Raw genomic sequence first — 20,084 nt, 5'->3', positions numbered from 1 at the left:
AGGGGAAAAAAAAAAAAGACAGGTGTCTGTGAACTTGAGTCTGGAAAATTAGTATTCTTATCACAAGGAGAAGCACATGCTACTTAATTATACACAAGACATTTTTTCTCCCTTGTATTTCATTCAAGGGAGGGAAGTCTGAAGGATTAGTCACAACATGGGAGCAGCCCCACCTTCCATACCTTAATTAACAGTGTTCCTCTCAATGTGTTTCATGCCTTTGTTGTAGACATCTATTTGTGTTCAAAACCAGTTTTTAGCTAGAAAGAAAACACAGATTAAAATTTTTTTCCCATTATTTCTAAGTTATTTTTTTCTGTTGCTTATGTATGAATTACTTAGGAATTAATACAGATAAAATGGAGACTTTTTCCCACACACACAGATAAAATTAATTATCGTGTTTGATTCTTTGACTCTAGGCTATGGTGGCTTGTTATCCAGGCAATGGAACAGGATATGTGCGTCATGTTGATAACCCAAATGGAGATGGAAGATGTGTTACGTGTATATATTATCTTAATAAAGACTGGGATGCCAAGGTATGCAATAATTTCTTTCTATAACTTTTTTTTTTTACATATACGTGCTAATGCACCTTTACTACAGGTGATCATGTCCTTTTATGTGTGCCTTAGTTGTGTTCTTACATTATGTTAACCGTGGATATTCTTTGCCCCTCTTATTCTCCTGTTAGTGAGAGCAGATAGAGATGAGGCATTTATTTTCAAGGCTTTGAATGATGCCAGCAGGACCTCATTGACAGTGAGATTGAAGGAAAGTTGCATGTTTTTCATGTATGTTTCTTAATTTTACATGTAAGTATCTGCTAGTATCCAAGTTTCATAAGTATCTAATTATGCAACTTGTTGTACATTATTTGTATGGTAAACAGCCACCCACACACATACACAAAAGGTAAATAAAGAATATTTGAAAGATAATTGCTTTTAGTTTATTCCTCCTTATATTCCTGTTGAATCTTGAGTTTACTGTTTGTGCAACTAGATTACTTAATTGAGTATGCTTATAAAAACAAAGATGCTGTAGCTTGGGAGCAGTTTCAAATAAGCGAAGTGTTGTGATTATTGCTATATCAGTGTAGTTTAAAGCAGCACAAGTCTTTGCATCATTGTAGATACAGGGTGTAAAATAGGTAAGGATTTATAACACAGTTCAAGTGGTCTAAGAATTTACTACCAGTGACTTGAAATTATCCACAGATGTAGTGACTATGATAAAGTAACTTTTTAATAAGGATTTTCCTAGCGATTCAGTGGGATTAGGTAGATTTGAAGAGTGGATGTAGCTAACTGGCTGTATTGAAAGCATGAGAGAGTAATGCAAAGATAGCTTTGTTTATTCCTTGATTGCTGTGCAGTTAGCTATGGAGAAGGTTATTCTCACTGTATATGAAAAAAAGATAAAACTAGTGATACTTGTATCGTACTTAGGAAGTAGCATGTGGAAGTAGCACGTAAGCAGTCAGTTTCTGTGAATTGAGTGCAGCAGATATGGATAACACAGGTTGCAGCTGAGAGTTTTGTGTGTTTTTTTTTTCTTGAATGTTAATTTCTTAGAAGAGCTGGATGAGACAATGAGACTGATAACATACTTGCATAAAACTGGTAGATTGGAAAGCTGAGTCAGAAATGGATGCACTTGAAGCTTTCTGTTTGTGACTTGCTCTTTGAAATGTCAAATTTGGTCCTTCAATTAGGAAATAAATTACTAGCCTTTTTTGCCATGATAGCATCTTTACAGAGAAGTGCACTGGTTGAACATCTTAAAATGCAGCTTTGGGGCATTTTTAATTGATTTATGGTTTCTCTCCTGGAAAAAAATGAATACATACCAGAGTGTAAAGTCAAGCAAATTGCATTTTCACAATAACTGTGAAAAATTTACTAGCTGCATATTTAATTTATGAACAAAGGTATTTAATTTCCTGCAAAATCTATTTTAAATTACAAATTAATATATTACCAAGTATATTGGTTAGCAAAGAAAGAAGCTCAGACTTCCTTTAGGAGAACAAATTGATCTAAATTGCCACTTCTGGTTCGCTGATTTAGATCACAATTAAAAAAACAGTCATTTATATCAATTTACCTTGTTAGTACTTGCATTGTTATTACTTTCCCACGAAGGCCTACGGTGTCTCTCTGTAGTTAGATTTAACAACATCAATACCATGAGTAGGAAGAAGTTAACGTGACTTAAAAATAATTAACCCTACCTACTTGTGCTGTTTTCTAGTCATGCATAGGTAGGTCCTACGTTTTTCAAAGCCTGGAAGAGATCTAAATTGACCAGGAGTAATACAGATTCCAGCTTTAGTTTGAAGTTTCCTAGTCTTTCCCCATCTTAATTACAGAAACATGGCATAAACTTGTGCTGCTGTTAAATGAAATGATCTCTTTAATGGAAAAGGGTGAAACTCGGATATGAAATACAATGTTTCTCTCACCTATATTGGTATATTTTTAGCCACCTGTGTAATACCAGTTGGTCTTGTCCGTTTTTTGCAAGTAGGTAATGCAGCTAAAAAACAACCAATCTAAAACCGCAGCTTTTTACTTAAACATGAATGGAGGTTTAATATTTGCAAGCATTCTGAAATTACTCCGTGAAAAATGTGTAAAATGTTTTGTTAAATGAAATGTATCAACAGAAAAGCCGTAGTTTCATAATTTCTGTAGCATCTGATAAAGGCTTTTATTTCAGTTCCAAGTGCCTGAAATATTTTCAAATGTGATATTCAGCACTTAAATACAATGAGACATTGTTTTCAAGCACTGGTTTTAAATATTTAATTTTTAGGTAAGTGGAGGCATCCTTCGGATATTTCCAGAAGGTAAAGCTCAATTCGCTGATATTGAACCTAAATTCGATAGACTCCTATTCTTCTGGTCGGATCGCCGCAACCCTCATGAAGTACAGCCAGCATTTGCTACAAGGTAGGACTAATGGACTCTCTGTATATTGAATGATGCCTCTTTTATCAAGAAATGAGCGAATCCTAACGAGAAATGAGTGACACCATGAATTATGACCCGATCCTAGGTCTCTCCATGTACAGTTCCAGTTGCACTATGACGAGGAGGGTTTTTTTCCTACCGATTGATTAGGCTGCTAGTGTGCTGCTGAGTTTGTATCAATGTCTGATCTCTTGCTGTGGAGAAAACATCCTCTTGGGTCGCTAGGGTGGAGGACTGGAAACACCAGAAGTGTCTGAGCGTGTGCTTGGCAGAACTGGGTAGGAGCACACAGAGCCATAAGCAGACCCCACCTTAGCCAAGGGGTGTTGTTTTCATTATTTCTTTGTAATGGCTTCACGCTCTCCTCCCTTCCCTTTGTCCTTAGCCCCTTACTGTGTTACTGGAAGATTCACTACGTACTTCAGTTTTATGTCCCCTCTTGTTGAGAGGGAGTTGTTAGAAAATAGTAATTCTCAAACTAAGCCACCACATTCTAGTTTGGGAATTGGGAGAGGGCCGTGGGACAGAAACGGCCATGGATACACAAATCTTTTCTTTCTCTGGAGTATTAGAGGAGTTGCTCCCAGTCTGAGTCACAGGGGGAACTTGATATCTCCTTTGTCCCTCAGCATAGGGCAGTGGGTGATGCTAAAGATACCTGCATTCACCGCCCCCACATCTCCAGTGGTGTTTCCAGGTGGCGTTCATAGGTAAATCATTAGAGTCGTTGATCCAGATTTCCTGTTGCCCATGTCGCAACATGTTTGCATGGCCACAGCACTGAAAATGGACTGGAGCTGTGAGATAACACAAGTACCTTTGCAAGAAGTAACTTGAAACTGCCATCGGCCCATCCTCTTGCAGCCTTTTGGGAGGCTGTACCGCTCTCCCCTCCCCCTTTGTGCTCCAAGCAGAGTCAGAGGCTGAAATGCCATTTACTAAAGCTCCTTCAGGTCTTTTTTCAATAGCTGGCATTTCATATTTAAATCCTCTACAGGCAGTGGAAAACCAGAGCAGCTGTGTAAGAAGGGGTAGTTAATCTTCCCTTATGGCAAATGTCCAAAAAAAGAGGTTCTTGCAGCGTGACTTGGTGGTGGACTTGACCAAGTAAAATAAAATATGAGGTCACAGGGCAAGGTGATAGGGACAGAGACTATATTGCAGGTTCTGGGCAAGAACTGTAATAGCAACTCATCAGGAAAAAGAAGCGTAAACTTACAGCTTCAGTGTCACCCTTTCAGTGACTGTTCAGACAATACCTACTAATAGGAAAAAAAACCTGCTTGCTTTGTGCTTTATGAAATCTTTCTTCTGTCAGGCTGCAGAAGTATCATCTCATTTAGGTTGTGTTTTATGTCAAGTGCTTCACTGTTTTTTTTTTTCTTCATAGTTCAGGAGTTCTTTTTCCATCCGTTTCCCTAGGTACGCAATAACAGTGTGGTATTTTGATGCAGATGAAAGAGCACGAGCTAAAGTAAAATACCTAACAGGTAATCTCTTGTTAATATCTTCTGTGGTTTTTTTTCTGGAAGGATAGCTGAGTAGTCCAGCCTCATCTCCTTGGCCCACCCTGTGCACAAAAAGAGGGAGAAAAACAGTGTAAGTCAGAGTCAGGTTTTACAGGGAAGGTGACCCAGTGGTTGAGCTGCTAAGCAGTGACTTGGGAAATCCAGGTCAGTGCCTTGTCCTGCTCACACTTCCTCTGAGACCTGAGGCTGCTCAGTATTTTTATATGGGGGATACAGCTTCTCCCTAGTCTTGTCTCCCTAGTAGGTGTGGAGGATCAATACACCAGAGACTGTGAGGCACTGCAGAACTGAGAGCCCTGGAAATAGTTTTAATTGAATATAGTGATTCAACAAGTGAATACAACTTAACTTGACTAGAATCTCTATATTGGAAAAACAAAAGCCTAAAATTAAAATCTGGAATCAAAGAATGGAGTTACTTCCTCCATTTCCAATTCCACATATCTAGCATCTGTTTTCCTTTTCTGGCTTCTCCCTCAAGAGGAAGTTGATCTAATTTTCCTGTTCAAATTAGCATTATAAGGAGAAATGGCCTAGGACTTCTGTCCATGCTTGTAATTGCCATCATGATTTTGTGTTTGTTACAGTAGTTTAAAAATAAACCAAAATTGGGTGTACCGCCAGTGCACACATGCACAGGGCCAGTTTCTCCACGGTTTCGTCCAGAGCTCTGAAACCGATGATGTTGAAGACATGTGCCAGTCATTTCCAAACGAGATTTCCATTCATTGCTGTTAGGTGTCTGAAGCTCATAAGTAGCCCCAGAGCTATCGAGTGGCTGCGAAAGCTGCAGTTTGGTTCAGTCCCCCTTGGTGCAGCCGGTGACTTTGTGCATTTTGGGAGCGGTAAGAGCAATGCAGCTCCTGCCTGGCTTGCGAAGAAGCACAGGGAGTCCCTCTGCTCCGGCCAGGCAGGCTGTCCTGCTGCTCGGTGGCACGTGCCCGGTGAGGCTCGGTGACTTCCCAGGTGGTCAGGAGTGCCGGATAACGCCCGCCTGGTCTCCGTGGGAAGCTTGACTGTAAGCCGGGCTTCGTGTCACACGCGTGTGACCGCGCAGCTCCTGGAGCCAGCCTTGCCGGATCAGAGTTGTTTTGGTTGTGTCTGCAGGGGAGGTGTTCCCCCCACCCCTCTCCCTCTCAAGGGTCCCCCTAAACTGCAGGCACTTAAGGAAGGAAGGAAGGGTGGGTTGGAGGGGTCATTTAAATTTCAGTATTGGTTTGCCCTGTAATTGATCTATATTATCATATCGTTGTGATATCAGTTTTCATTTGCAATTAAAATTGCATTCTTTGCTCTGTATCTGCAGCAAGAATTGTGCAAGATGCTTTTTATTTTCTACTGACAATAAAATACAAAATTATAGAATAAAATGTCGTAAAATAGAAAATATTCATTTTGGGCTTAGTGTCAGTCTAACTAAAGCCATGCAGAATATGTGTGAATTTTTCTTGAATATGGGGTACTGTGCCTGTCAATGTTTTGATAGTCAACTTTTATTTGGGGGTACCTGAAGTTATCTAGGTGAATTTTTAGAAAAAAGGACTAAGATGTGTGGGTTGGTTGGTGGTTTTGTTTTCTTTATTTTTGAGCAGCAAGTGAAATGGAATGTTGCATTTTAAAAATCCCTCAGTTTCTTTATAAAGGTAAATACCCAGAAACTCCGGATATTCTGCTACAGAATAATGGACAATATCCTCAGATTCTCAATTGTCTGTTCTTAAAGCTTACCTTTTATAAAGGCTGAGATGATGAGCTTCAGAGTTGCAAGTATGATGCGAAGTATCTGGTTTTCTACTTGGGCAGCCAAATACCTGCCCGCTTTCAGAGATGATGAGTACCTACAGCTCGTTAACTCTACAGAGCACAGGATAGAGAGCATGTGTACAAGAATATCTGTCTTGCTAGATCATATATACTAGGCAATCTTTGAAGTACTCTCTTAAAACTAATCTGGAAAGTGATGTAGCAATTCTGTAGACTGTACTTTGATAAATGCTGAAAAATAATACCGATTTCCTTTTCATATTTCTGCAGGTGAAAAAGGTGTGAGGGTTGAACTTAATAAACCTTCTGACTCAGTTGGGAAAGACGTTTTATAAGCCTTTGATTTAGCAACTCCCCTTGCTATTCTCCCTGGTAAATCTTGATGCTATCTATTAACTTTTGAATGTGAATAACAAGATAAAGGAAAATCAACAGCAAACCAACATTTTAATAAAGAAGCAGTGTTTCAATGTTGCATCAAATAGAAGGTTCTTTGACTGCTGAAGCATTGTACTATGTGATTGTGACTCCAGGCCTGTGACTGCTTATGTGAAGAAGATAAGCAATCAGTAAGAAACAGCATATGCATCTGGACATAAATAAGTGCCCTACATAGAATTTGTCCATCCTTATATTTTGCCAGACCTGTCATCCAGCTGAATCCAATTCATCTCTCCCTTTTTTTATATGGTAAAAGTTTGAATTTTGGGTAATTTTTGTATGACCAGGTACAGTTTATCAAAATTGAGTCTTAAAAAAAAAAAAAAGAAAAACTGAAAAAAAAAAAAAAAAGAAAAAAATTACAGTATTCTCCAAAATAACATGGATCTATTTTTGTAAAACTGTTCATACTGTTCTCCTCTGCCATGAAAGACCTAATTTAATGTAAGGATTGCCAGTAACTGATAATCACTTTAATTTTCTTTACACCTTAAGTCAGAAAAGGAGCACTTTAATTACCAACTAAAAACCTGATTGTTTTATATCATATCTCACACTAATCTTAACTTTCAAAGATTGCTGCTGTATTGTTTTTTTGACTATGTCCTCTTGAACCTTATTAACGGAAGCAAATTAGTATCTCGCTATTAGTAACATTCAGTTTGTGGTTTTGTATGTTGAATCCACAGAGGGGAAGTTTCTGTCTCTTCTTTGTTTTTTTGGTTTGGTTTTTTTTTTTTTGGTTTGTTTTTTTTTTGTTTGTTTGTTTGGTTTGGTTTTTTTAAGTGACTGGCACTAAGTGAACTTGACACTATCAGTTGCTGTCATTGGCTTTGGGGACCTGGTAAATACCATCAAGTTACAAGAATATACAAGGGCTTTCCTAGTCTATTAGAGGTACCCAGAACCTCCTTACGTACTTGACAGAAAATTTTGAGCTTTCTCCCTTTTCTAAAGAATACTTGCCACCCCCCTTTCCTTTGTATATAAGTTAATAGAATATCTAAACCTCACTTTTTTAAATTTCCTTTTCAAATGTTGGTGTCCCGTGCAGTCTGTAAGTTGACACCTTGATCTATTATATAGTATCAAGGAGATGGTCAGCACACTGAAGCTGAAGTGCATCACTGTAGGCTCCTTGTGCAATACATCTTTAGGTTTTCACTGTGCTGACGGATTTCCCAAAAAAGGCACTGCCCTTTGATCAATACTGAGGTATATATTTAGTAAGAAAACATTTACTTTCTTTTACATTGTTTTTATTTTATCAAGGAGTGGGGACATCACAAAATAAAAGTGAGATGTGCAGAAACTTTGATATTCTTATTTTTAAGAAATGGATGTTTTGGACACTGATTTTTTTTTTTCTTCTTCTTCTTTCTTTTTTTTTCCTGAGCTTTAAAAGCTTGAGAAAACAAAAGCAAACCTATAAAAGACAGCATTCATATTTACAGGAGTTTGGGGGTTGATCAGCCTATCCACTGCAGTTTTCTATCTGTCCCTCATTTCCTTACTTAGCCAAAACAATGTGAGTGTACAGAAATATTTCTGTATATATTACAACTTGTGACAATTTTAGCATCTGTATAGTTTGTATTCAATTAGAGACCTTTTCTATGGAAAGCTCAGTAATTTTTTATTAAAAAGATTACTATTGTTCATGTAAAACATGAAAAAGCTAATTGTTTAGTAACAAACTGACAGAAGGGGGAAAAATTCAGTATTGGTATATCATTTAGGAGAACCAACAGAAATCCCAGTTTTGTTTTGATTTCACTTTTCCTTTTTTTAGTAAGTTCTTGCCCTTTACAGTTCTCTTCCTCTTTCCTCTTTTCTTCCCAGAAAAACAGACAGGATACCTTTACTGTAAGTGCCTCTGCCAACCTGGCCAAGGAGTGCAAATCTTCATTACTGTCTGGTCTGCAGTGCATTTAGGCTACCAATGAAACAAGCAAAAAAGCCACCTCTTCTACTTTATCTTCTTTTAAGTACTACTTTAACAGAGGTTTGGTTGGTTTTATTTTAGAAATGTAAGCATAAGCCTTTAAACTCATTTCAGTCCCTCTGTAATTCAAGCTTCTGCAGTTACACGGCGTATCAAATTCTAATCACACTGTAGGTTTGTGCTTGCCAGACAGGTTTAAAAAGTGCTTAATTTTTCACTCCATGTAAGTCATTACAATAGGGTCAACAAATCAGGTCAGCCATTTCTTCAATGTCCTTTAGAAACTGTTCATTTCATGTCGGTTGAATATTCAGTCTTGAGCATCACCAAGCAGGTCCTTGTTTTAAAACTATTTTTTAAACTGTCTTATGATCTGTATGTGTCTAGTCCTGGTTAAAGATAAAGCTTCATAATGCTATTTTTATTCATGATGTTAGCCGGCTGTACAATATGAGACCTTTATCTATAGCAGGCAAAGAAATTCAGGATTCATTTACAGGTTGCCTATAAAGTTGTGTAATTTGAAAAGCAGTGTTCATTATGAAAGAGCTCTCAAGTTGCTTGTAAAGCTAATCTAATTAAAAAAGATGATGTATAAAGGTTCTTGAAAACTATGTGGTTATTTGTAATCTATGTAACTTTTTAAAACTACGCTGTAGCAACTAATTTATAAATGCCCCCTGATAAAGGGGACATGTGGATTGGGGGGGGGGGTGTCTTGTTTTGTTGTGGGGTTTCTGGGGTGTGGTGGGTTTTTTGTTTTGTTTTTGGGTTTTTGTTTTTGTTTTGTTTTTAGATCAGAGCTAGTTCTGCTCTGGAGAAAAGGATCTGGGTTTTGGGGCTTTTTTGGTTTTTTTGACTGCCTACAGTTAACCTGGGTGGGGTGATCATTTTCCTAATGATTTCTCCCTCAAAAACAGCACCAAGTTTAGGCTGACTGGAGAGTGATGACAGACATAGAGGCAGCTCTCGTTTTTTCAGCACTTTCTGACAAGTACATGAGGTGCAAAACGAAAGTCCTCTTCAACCAGGATTTGTAAGGTTTAATGGGAGCTCTTCAGTTTTACATGACTCCCAATGAATTATGAGCCCTTTGAAGATGGCAGAAGAATGGTAGAGTCTACAGATGCCAACCCATATGAGATACCACACAATTTCCCTAAGCTTTTTGATGAGCTTCGTAATGACTGTATGGTAATCAAGGAAGCACCTGGCTGGCTGTGCTTCTGCTGTTGCTTTAACTCTTGTGAAGCCCCCCTGTGTGTGCTTGTCCGTCTTGGGCCGGTTCAGGAGGAGTTACCTGGATCTCCAGCTGAGTCTGCCAGCCTTAGCGCACCTTTCATGGCACTTGGGTGCCTGTGGTGCTCAGTTCTGCTCTTGCCAGTGTGGTAGGCTGAAACCTAAGTGCAGCAGCGCTGAGCTGGTCCCAAAGTGCTTTGAGGCTTTTTCCATGCTTCAGTGCTGTATAACTTCTTGCGTGTTCTCTTGAAATAGCCTCTTCCCCATCTTCGTTTTACATTGAACAAGGAAGAAGCCTTCTAGCACTTGCAGCCATCCTGTGTAAACCTGGGGGTTTTTTTTATTATTTTTTTATTATCACACTGCTGAGCGCAATATGCAGGGGGATCATTTTGCGTAGTAAAGTCAAACACTGCACCAGGGAAAGATGAAGTCTCTCTTGGGTGTTTTTTCAAAAGAAAGATGCTTGCAAATCAGAGGAAGCTAGCTGACAGCCTATATCTTACGTAAAACATCTGGCTGTGCTGACCACTTCAAGGTCAGGAGTGGAAAGATCACATCTCTAAGTCACACTGATAAGTATACTCAGACTGGAAAGTACAATTTTTGTGCCTGCTGAATGCTTTGAAGAAGAGGGGAGACTGCTAAATGACAACAGCAAACTCAAAAGTCTCAAAACCCCCGGAAGTCTAGCGTGTGTACGTTGCCTGCAGGCACACAGATACGCAGGTAGCTGCATGCACTGGCAAATACATAGTGGGAATTTATGAGCACTGAGCAGCAAAGACTTTGAAGAAATTCATGGGACTTAATTGCATTTAGATCTCATCTGCTTGGGGGGGGGGAGGCATGGATCTGCGGAAACTTGCGTCTCCCAGTCAGCTTTCATATAAAATATTCACTTAGCTTTTTTGCGGATGTAAAGTAAAGCTTGAATGTAGGCAATTACTGCAAATAAAGTGAAGCCTGTTTGTGCTATTACACTGCTGCAAGACCTGCCTGTGCTCACTCTAGAGCATCTGCTGAATCTGAGTTGCCTGACCCTGTCTGGTGGGGGTGGATAGCAGCTGACAGAAGCAGGTTCAAGGTCCTCTGTCCTACCAGACAAAACCAGTTCCAAAGAATTCACTCTGTTGACTCTTATTCAGTTCCATCAAGCTTTTCCCCGTAGCTTTGAAGTTGAGTGAATATACAGCACATTTATCCCTTTCCTGAAATAAGAAAAAAACCCCATCGCTCCCAAATGGATGAGCCAGGTACTAAGAGTTGGCTCTAAAAGTGGAAGGAGCAGATGAGATGCAAATCACCAACCCATTGGGGATAGACTTAAGTCCTTAGCAGGACATGGAGGAAGGAACGAGTTGAATAGAAATGGTAAAGTAGGATGGGAAGAGACTGATGTATGAGACCAGGATAACACGTGTGTGGGGTGGGTATGAGGAATATGGGACATGCCAAGCAAAAATATACTATAGGTGTCTGCTTTGGGGAGGAGCATGAAGTATGAGGAGAAAGAATACACCATGTGTGTGCCTCAGGAAAGACAATTGTTGATGCATCCCATCCATCGTTTCTCTTCATGCATGTGTGTTGCAAAATAGTGTATTTTTATCTCTGAAGATGAGAGATAAGTAACTTTTTGCTTGAACTAGGAGTTGGTTTCTTTGTCTGTCTTCTCGTTATAAGTTGTTGGACTTTAGGGATTTTTCCCCCCCTCTTATTAAATGCGCAGCTCAGGATTAAATTTAGTTGGTAATAGTTTATGGGTTCTTCTGGAGAACTTACTATAACTACCTTGTATATAACGTGGTGATAAATGCTGGAAAAGGTGACCAGCTCGTTTACCCTATAAGCCCAGTACGAGCACCTTCACGTGGCAGGAAGTTTCGGGGCATGCCTTGCGTCGGAGTGGTGAGGACTGTCAAACACACAGATGGACTAACAGCTTGCCAGTATTGCACACAGCTGACTCACTGCTTCAGGGCAGTGCCCAAACTGGAAACCCATTCTTTCTTTCAAATGCTGTTGGAGCTGGGAAGTGAAATTTCATCTCTGAATATTCACCACGTGGATCCAGTGCTCTTTGTGGGCCTGTCTGCGTGTCAGTGTGGTTTGCCAGGGTGGAACCAGTTCCTCTCCTGGGCTAGTTTCAAGAGCTGGTGTGGTTCAGTTTTAGTTTTGCTTTCAAATAAAAGATTAATCCAGAGTTAACTGAAATGCAGAGATTTGACTCCTACTCACAAACAGAAAGCGTAATACCTGAGTATTGTATTGGGTTTTGGTATTTCAATTTTGGTAATTGGTATTTCACTACCTAAAGAAAGCAAGGGTCAAACAAAAAGCCAAGAAAAAAAAAAAGATCAGAACTGTCTTAAGGCAAGTCACTTAGGTTGTAGATGTATCTTGCTTACGTTACTGTAGGTAAACAAGCCTTAAAAAGCTATTAATAAAGACTGTGTTTTAGCAGAGGACATGGTGGCAGCTCTAAGAAACATAAGGGAACTAGAATTTTGGAGCTTGATTAATTGCTGTTGCAATCCTGAGAAGTTTTTCCATACAGTGAAGAAGGGAGTGAATGTGTCAAAAAAACCCCAACAAACCACTAGCCAGCAACAAGCTACCCACCACCACCCCTAAACCTGAAAAGTGCAGTGTCAGCTGTTGGTGAGTGCAGTATCTTGGCTTACCGGAACCAAAAGATATTTCAGAAGAACTGTTTTTATTTAAGCACTTGGCAACATCTTTGGACACTCTCCAAGGAGAAAATATTTCTCCAAGGAAAATGTGATTGTGGACACCACTAACGTTTGGCAAAGGGAATCGGGGCCATGGGTAATAGCGGAATCTGTTTTCTGAGATTAGAGTCCAGTTGATGGTGTTCCCCATAGCAAAGAGCAAGGTTTGAGCACATTTATTTTCCCTTCACTTTCCCTTCCCCAGCCACAACATCATAGTAAGTACTGTGGTGCTGGGCATGTGTGCTGCACAGTCATGTTTTAATGAACAAGCAAAAACTGTAGTAAGTTAACTCTGGTCCTAAATTTTTGTTATATGTAGAACTCTTTAAAGGGATGTAGGTAGCACTTCCTCAGCTTCTTTGAAGAACTCTTTAAAGGGGTGGAGAGAGCACTTTCTCAACTTCTTTGATTACTTTTCTTTTTTCACCACCTGCACTATGAGAACATTTTAGGTGTTTTTAAAAAACCCTTTATTTAAAACAGTACCGGTAGGAAACCCCTGTGTATGGTCAAGAGTTGCTGCAACTTCATCACCAGGCGCTGTTACGCAATGACATAACCGGGGAGGGCATGTATTTTGCGGTAAGAATTCGGCTTGTAGAAATCCAGGAAGGCAGGCGGGGCTCGGGGGTTTGCGCCATGGCCGCTGCGCGGGGCGCGGGGAAGGCGCCCGCGGCCGCGGCCGCTCTCGGGGTGCAGAGGCGCTTCGGGGACCTGCCCGGGCACAGGGGGAGGCAAGGGCGAGTGGCTGGGTCCCCCTGGTGTCCGCAGCCGGACAAGGGCAGAAAACCGTCTTCCCGAAGAGACAAGGCGCTCTGTTTTAGGTGGAGGGTGTTGTGCTGCACAAACAGGAGTTATTTTAACTTGTGGCAATCGAAGGATGTGTATTTTGGTTGGGAGGCTTTGTTGTTGATGGCGGTGGTGTAAGCTCTCGTTCAGCTGCTCACGAGGCAGCTTTATCTACGACCGAACGTCCATCCACATACGACCGAACGTCCATCCACCTACGACCGAACGTCCATCCACGGGGCAGGGATGAAGGAGCGGAGGAAGTGGGAGATGGCTGGTTACCCCTCCAGTGCTCACAGTAGCTTTGCAAATTTGCTCTAGTTTCCTCCGGCGAGAGCGCACGGAGAACAACAGCTCTGCCTCCGCCGCCTCGGAGAACAACAGCTCTGCCTCCGCCGCCTCGGCACCTTCCCTTGCCACTTCTGCTCCCACACGTGTGGGGGGCCTCTCCTGCCCCCTCGCTAACCCAGCGCTTTTGCATCCTTCCAGGCTGCGTTAGCTCCCCAAGTGCTGTCCCGCGTCAGCCGAGCTGCAGGCGTTTGTGCTACACCCCTTATGTGGGCGGTGGATTACCTTTTAAAATACCTGGCTGAGAAAAGCGTTTGGGTTTTTTTCCTCTGAGATGGAGGCTGGCAGCAGCCTGGTGCCTGCCCTTCCAGGTGGTCAGGTGCCCTTGGGTGAGAGTTGCGAAAAATGCCTAGAGGAGTGGCTACCAAGTCATGGCCAGCAGTGTAGCCTCTGGCTGCTGCTGCTACCTGCCCTGCGTTGGTGCTGCTTGACAAAAGCTCAGCGTGGCAAGCTGCTGAGCGTCTCGGGGAAGCAAACTAATCTTGAATTGCTGAGGGTGCTCCTCCTCTTTTAGCAGAGGTGGCGGGATTATACGTGACACTGCGGGACCGTGGCAGTTCGTGGCTCGTACCCTTCAGCTGGCACTGAATGCAGCGTATCTAACCATGCTAGCATCACCCAGGAGCAGTTTCACGCCAAGCTCGGGTAGTCTTTCTACTGAAGTAAGGAAAGGGAGAGACGCAAGGAGACTGGAAAGTGGTGCAGGCTTCACAAACAGGACATCTACTTGTCAAGCTCCTGAAAATGGTATCACTTCAACACAAATCCACAGCCACATGTGAAAATACACTCAGGGCTAGGATCAACCCATCATATAACAACCCAAAGCTGAGTGAGGATGCTTGCCCAACAGCGGAGACCTCCAATCTCTCTTCCTGAAGAAGTTAAGGCAGCGTTTCCCTCAGTACCTGCTGCAGGGCAGGCACAGACCGACCACGACCCTACACGTGGTTCAGCGCCTGCACTGCTAAGGATGCAAAGCATTAGTTTAGTGTGGGAGCACTCCACTGCAGAAGAGTCCTGAGGGAAGGTAACATTTCTGGAGCCTGTAAAGGGATTAAGAGGAAGACTCCATTAAGGCAACTTTAGGTGTTTTCCTCCAACCTCAGGTCTCCTCATTCCTTCAGGGGATGCTCATGTCCGTAACGCCTTGCAAAAAGCTCCAAAGTCATGGCATCGCTTACCACTTGGGATGTCTGTCTGCTTCAACAAAACTGCATTTCAAGACCCAAGCGTCAGCCTAAACGTTAGCAGTAAAACTTCTTGGGTGGTGTCCTCTTAACTCTGCCAAATTGCCTGGGAAATGTTGCCAGCTAGCTTGAATAGTCTTTTGGGGTTTTGCAGTGCCTGAAATACCTCCTATTTCCTGTCATCAGATGCTTTTCCTGCCTTCTAAATCTCTTTTAGGTACATTCAAAATTGATTACTTCTGAGCTTTAATTCACGTCATCTGCAGGGCTGATAATCCTGCCCCCCCTCCTGCCGTGTGGCTTGGCGAGGAAGCAGCAATTAAAACCTGCCTTTCCAGGGCAGGCCGTGAGAAGCAGTGACCCAGCTACCTGCTTCTCCGCCTGGCTTGGCAGGGCAGAGCTTCCTCGTACCTGTCTTTGTCTTGTGGCACGTGCCTGGCTCCTGCCTGAAGTCCCCCAGTCTCCGACGCATGGGATGGGGGACTTGTCCCTCCCGGACGTGGCCTGGGTGGTGGCAGTGATGAGAGCTGCCCATGCCAAACCTTGCAAGGAAAGGAAGAAACGTGCAGCTGGAAATACAGATGGTGTGAGCACTCCCAGGCTGTGCCAGTGCAAGGGCAAGCAGATGGATCTTTACTGCCTTCAGCTGTAACTTCACTCTGTCCTGAAGCGCTCATGGTGTTGTTAGGCAGAAACCCAGGGCTGCAGAGGTAGAAGGGGCTCCTGGAGATGGTCTGGCCCAGCCCTCCTGCCCTGAGCAGGGCCACCCAGAGCTGGCTGCACAGGACCATGTCCAGTTGGGGTTTGAGTATCTTCAAGGATGGAGACTCCACAGTGTCTCTGGGCAACCTGTTCCTGTGTTCAACCACCCTCACTGTAATGAAGTTGTTTATGTTCAAGTTAGATTTCCTATCTAGGTACTGCTAAATGCAAAGCTAAAGACTAACCCAAATAATTCTTAGCGACATATCCTGCAGAAGACTGCAGATTTGAGACTGAAGTCCCCTACTTGCAGCTTTCCATACCCTGCCTGGTAGAGGTGCCGTCCTCTCTGAAGCCCCCGGGGTGTTTTATCCTCAGGACGACTCTTCCCTTTGGACACGTTCCCGTTTGCCATCTGCCAGAACAGCCCAGACTTTGTACTGTATCCTTCCACCACTGTGTTATTTGGAGCAGCCCGTGCCAAGTTGTGTGGTCCTGTCACACACCAGGGAGTTTGTCTTGCTGTTGGTTGAAAAACAGCTAGAGTAAGATGTGCTGTGCGCTATAAATAGCACGGCCCTATGAGTCTTGGGAGTAATGCGTGTAAAATAGCGAGTGTGTGCTGGGTTATGCATTAAACAGGCCGAAACTGTTGAACTTGGTATACTGCGCTCAAAATGAAGGGGCATAAAAAATAAACTGCTCTGGTCAAACTATTTCTTGTTTCTGAGAAGTACTGCCCTTGAGCTGAACAAAATGGCCAGTGCTTCTTCAAGCCATGTGTGGGTGCTGCGGGCAGGCTGCGTTCCCACCATGCACCGGCTGCAGGCAACTGCTGCAGAGGCTGTGCCGGCTTCTGCAGGCAGGCACCCTCCGAGCAAGCGATTAGCACAGCTTTTTTTGCTCTGTGCCTCTCTCAAATCACAACCTCCTGGTGATTCACCCTCCTGGTGAATCAAAATCCACTCACCGTTCGGTGGGGGTGGCAGCACGCCCACCGAACGGATCCTTCTGGGAAGAAAGCAGATAATTACTGGAATGGTTCTGGGAAGAGACCAGGGTGGTCAGTGGGAAGGCAAAGGCAGGGGAGCGAAGCAGTGGGGAGGAAGTGGAGTAAGAGCAAAGAGGCCCTTTGGCTGTTCCCCCCATCAGTAAGTTGCTGAATAAAGCTACTAGAAGAATTAAAAACCCCAACTAAGCCATACTCCTATAGGTAAGGTACTGTCCTGCGACTTCACTGAGCTCTAGTCTGCATTTTACCCCAGACTTTGTGCAATTAGTAACATCTCTAAAGAGAAGACACTTGCAGTGAATACACAAATTACAGTCCAGTGATCGATGTCATTTAGAGAAAAAAAAAGTATTTACTGCTTCTAAATTAAGCAATGGGGGAGCCAAATGTTTGGCTTGTTGGTTTTTGCTCCTTCAAATGTTCTTCATTGTGCAGTTTATGAAATGTCAGGTCTAAGACTTATTAGGACAAAAAAGCAGATGAAATGATGCGAAGGATAGGGGATGGTTGGAACAGAGACAGGGTGAGCTATTCAGGCCAAGCTGCTGCACCTTCTTAGAAACTTAATCTAGTCTTAAAGCAGCCTGGCCTGGTAGAAGCTAAAAGGGAACGGAGGGATTAAGGCCACGGCCATCTCCCCTTTTTTAGCCTTCACACCTACAGTACACTACCCTTTCCTCGGCCTGTCACATCCCTCCAGCTCCCCAGCTTAGCCAAGGAGCCAGAGACAAGTTTTGTGTTTTATAATCCCCTCTGACTTCCTACAACTTCATCCTGCCTCTCTTGCGGAATGGAGTTGATGCCATATGGTGACAGAAAATTAGATTTTTTTCACTGGAATGGATGTAAGTGGTGCGGTGTACGTAGACCACAAAAGGATGCCTTTTGGGTTATTCACTGAACCCTGAGCTAGAAAAAAGGGGCCACTGGCTCATCTTCCAAGTCCCTCTTGCAGCAAAGTTAAAAGAAACACTCACAGAAAACCCAGTTAGATGTAAATTCTACTTCTCAACTCTCAGCTAGCTGCAGACCTCCCCCCACACACCCCCGTTCCTCCTCCTTTAACTTGTTTTACGGTCCAGCCGGGGTTCCTGCTGATCCATCTTCAGCCTGGAGTGCAGGTGTAGGTGAAACAGGAGGCTGCTAATTTTGCACTTTCTGTTCTTCCCCCGAACAGGTTAGAGAGGGAGAAAGAAGTATTCCTTAAGTGCAAGGAGTGCCACCTAATGGCCTGTTGAAGAATCCCAAAGCTCCACACAGCCTGGAGTCTTGGTTTTTCCATATACCCGAGTACATGAAAAGGCACAGAGCGTATTTTCACCCACACTGAAATGCAAGTCTCGTTCATGGCCTGTCTACCCATAAACTACACTTTACGGGTAATTTAATGTCGAGTCTTTACGTTCATATACAAGCAATTGTTTCTTTAAGCTTAAGACTTCAAAACAGCTGTAATAATCCAGATGCAAGTAGGAACTTGGTATTTCATTTGGAGTGTAAAATCCATGAATGCTGGCTAGCAGGTAAGAAGCAGCTGACGGAGAGCAGCTGTTTCACTTCTGTCATTGCTGCGTCAGGCAGCAACAATCATATGCTCACAGGGGACTTTAGGTCAGACATAACCTCAGGAGGTCACCCAGTCCAACCTTTTAGCGGCTTTTCAAGTTACGGTGGCAAAATGCGACAGCTAATGCATGGCCACCGTGTTCAAGGATGACCAGCTCCAGCAGTGATGAAGCAAAGAGCTGTGGCAGCAGCCAGAGCAGTCTGTGTCACCCCATCATCGCCATGAAGAAATGTCCATCTCGCTTTTTCTCAGAAACTCACCGCTTGTTCTTTCTTGCTGTTACGCTTCAGCACAATGTAACTGGCTTTACTTTAAGGATGCGTAGGGATGCCGTGTGTATAGAAAATGCAACAGAACCGAGGGGCTCCAGCAGAACCCAAGGAAGAAGAAAAATCCTTACAAGCCATTTACTCCACAGCACACCTTGCTGCTGCAGCAAGAGAAGCTTGCAGTTTGAATAGCTACTTTGCATTTCAGCAATTATTCACTAGTTGTCCAGTAATGACCAAGCCCTCTCTAGCCTTTGATTTTGTAACACATTACCTGGTATCTGTTATTACTGACACTGGTACAGTGGCAGGTAGCACCGCACGGCATAAACCCTTCTGGGGGTTGTTCCAAATGAACAACATTTAGTCATTCTCTTGAAAAACATTCCTAGAAAGGAGGCTCAGGTAACTCATTCCTACATGGTTTGAGCAGCAGCACCTTCTCTGCCTGAGAAGTGTACTTCCACCTAGACATAAATAGCCTGCTCATCAGCTTACGCATAGGAATTAGGGTTGAACTTGCTGTAAGAATACACTTCCCATGTGACCCAGATACCCCGAGTGAATACAGACAGTGGTTGGACTACTGGAGATGGTAAAGTATAGAGGAATGGCACATTATCACTTTTAGAACATGTTGTAAAGCAGACTATTTCTATTACATATCTTCTTGCAAGATACTAATTTATTTTTATTAGTCCGGAGAAAAATGCTACTTCCAATTCCTTCATCAGAACTCATCAAGTATTATGAAAACTTCCTAGATAACATTTCCCTAAAAATTAATAAATACTTGGAAATATTTGGCCTTCACGATTTTTTGCCCGATAACCAGTTTCAAAGCAACTTAAGAGCAGCCTCTTTCATAATAATAAAATAGCTAAATAACCCTAATTTAGGTAGTTGAACCTCTAGAAATGTTATCTGGATCGTTCTGAGCAATTCCAGTAGATGAGCACAGAATGAGATTGCTTTTGCCTTTAGTTTGCAGAACCATTTGTTGACCTCCCTCATACCCGCTTTGTCTCGAAAGTCAAGTATATTAACTTGTTTCTCAGCTTTCCAGTCAGGCAACTTATTCTGCAGTTCAGTGAAGCGTGTTTGCTCAAGATTCATTACTAGTTTGTGTTGTTATAGACAGTACCTAAACTCAGTACTCTAAAGTCAACTGATACAGAAGATGAAATTTCTCACCTTTGACCCAAATTTACCAGCATATTTTAAAAACATACTGGTAGTCATTGTTAGGATTGTGGGAAGGACACTGTATTCAAGAACAAAATCTTACAGAAACAGCATTCACAGTAACATACCCGAAAAAACAAGGCCATGACCTGTTGTTAATAGCCTGCAATAGGTAGCAACTGCAAAGCCTACCCACCCAGCCCTTTGTCACCTTTATCTCTGTATAAAAGAGATCTTGGCATCATAATACTTCATTGTAAAAACATGCATGGGCAGAGGTGATGTTCTTCCACAGCTGGTCCAAAATTGCTGAACTGTTTCGAAGACACTTGTCTTTTTAGGACACTTGTATATTTGAGACAGGACTTGCCTCTAGCTTAAGTTC

The 20,084-nt window shown here is 42.6% G+C and overlaps 1 protein-coding gene across 3 annotated transcripts in view; it reads left to right on the top strand.

Moving 5' to 3' along the window:
* The window catches only part of EGLN1 (egl-9 family hypoxia inducible factor 1), a 37,927-nt gene extending 28,672 nt beyond the window's left edge, over positions 1–9,255 (top strand). The window contains exons 2-5 of one of the 3 annotated variants that reach the window (XR_012041575.1): positions 423–542; positions 2,824–2,960; positions 4,372–4,471; positions 6,545–6,626. Coding sequence is in view for 1 of the 3 variants with exons in the window: in XM_072856338.1 (XP_072712439.1) it covers positions 423–542; positions 2,824–2,960; positions 4,404–4,471; positions 6,545–6,609 (390 nt within the window). In the remaining 2 variants the exon portion in view is untranslated. Of the gene's footprint in view, positions 1–422; positions 543–697; positions 819–2,823; positions 2,961–4,371; positions 4,472–6,544 lie in introns of those variants that run through there. The other 2 variants (XM_072856338.1, XR_012041576.1) reach the window with 2 other exon arrangements.
* The last annotated feature ends 10,829 nt before the right edge of the window (positions 9,256–20,084 follow it).

This window comes from Ciconia boyciana, chromosome 3 (assembly GCF_034638445.1).
Source record: "Ciconia boyciana chromosome 3, ASM3463844v1, whole genome shotgun sequence".
Taxonomy (NCBI): Eukaryota; Metazoa; Chordata; class Aves; order Ciconiiformes; family Ciconiidae; genus Ciconia; species Ciconia boyciana.
The sequence above is the reverse complement of the archived record's forward strand: the minus strand, read 5'-3'. Positions and strand labels throughout refer to the sequence as shown.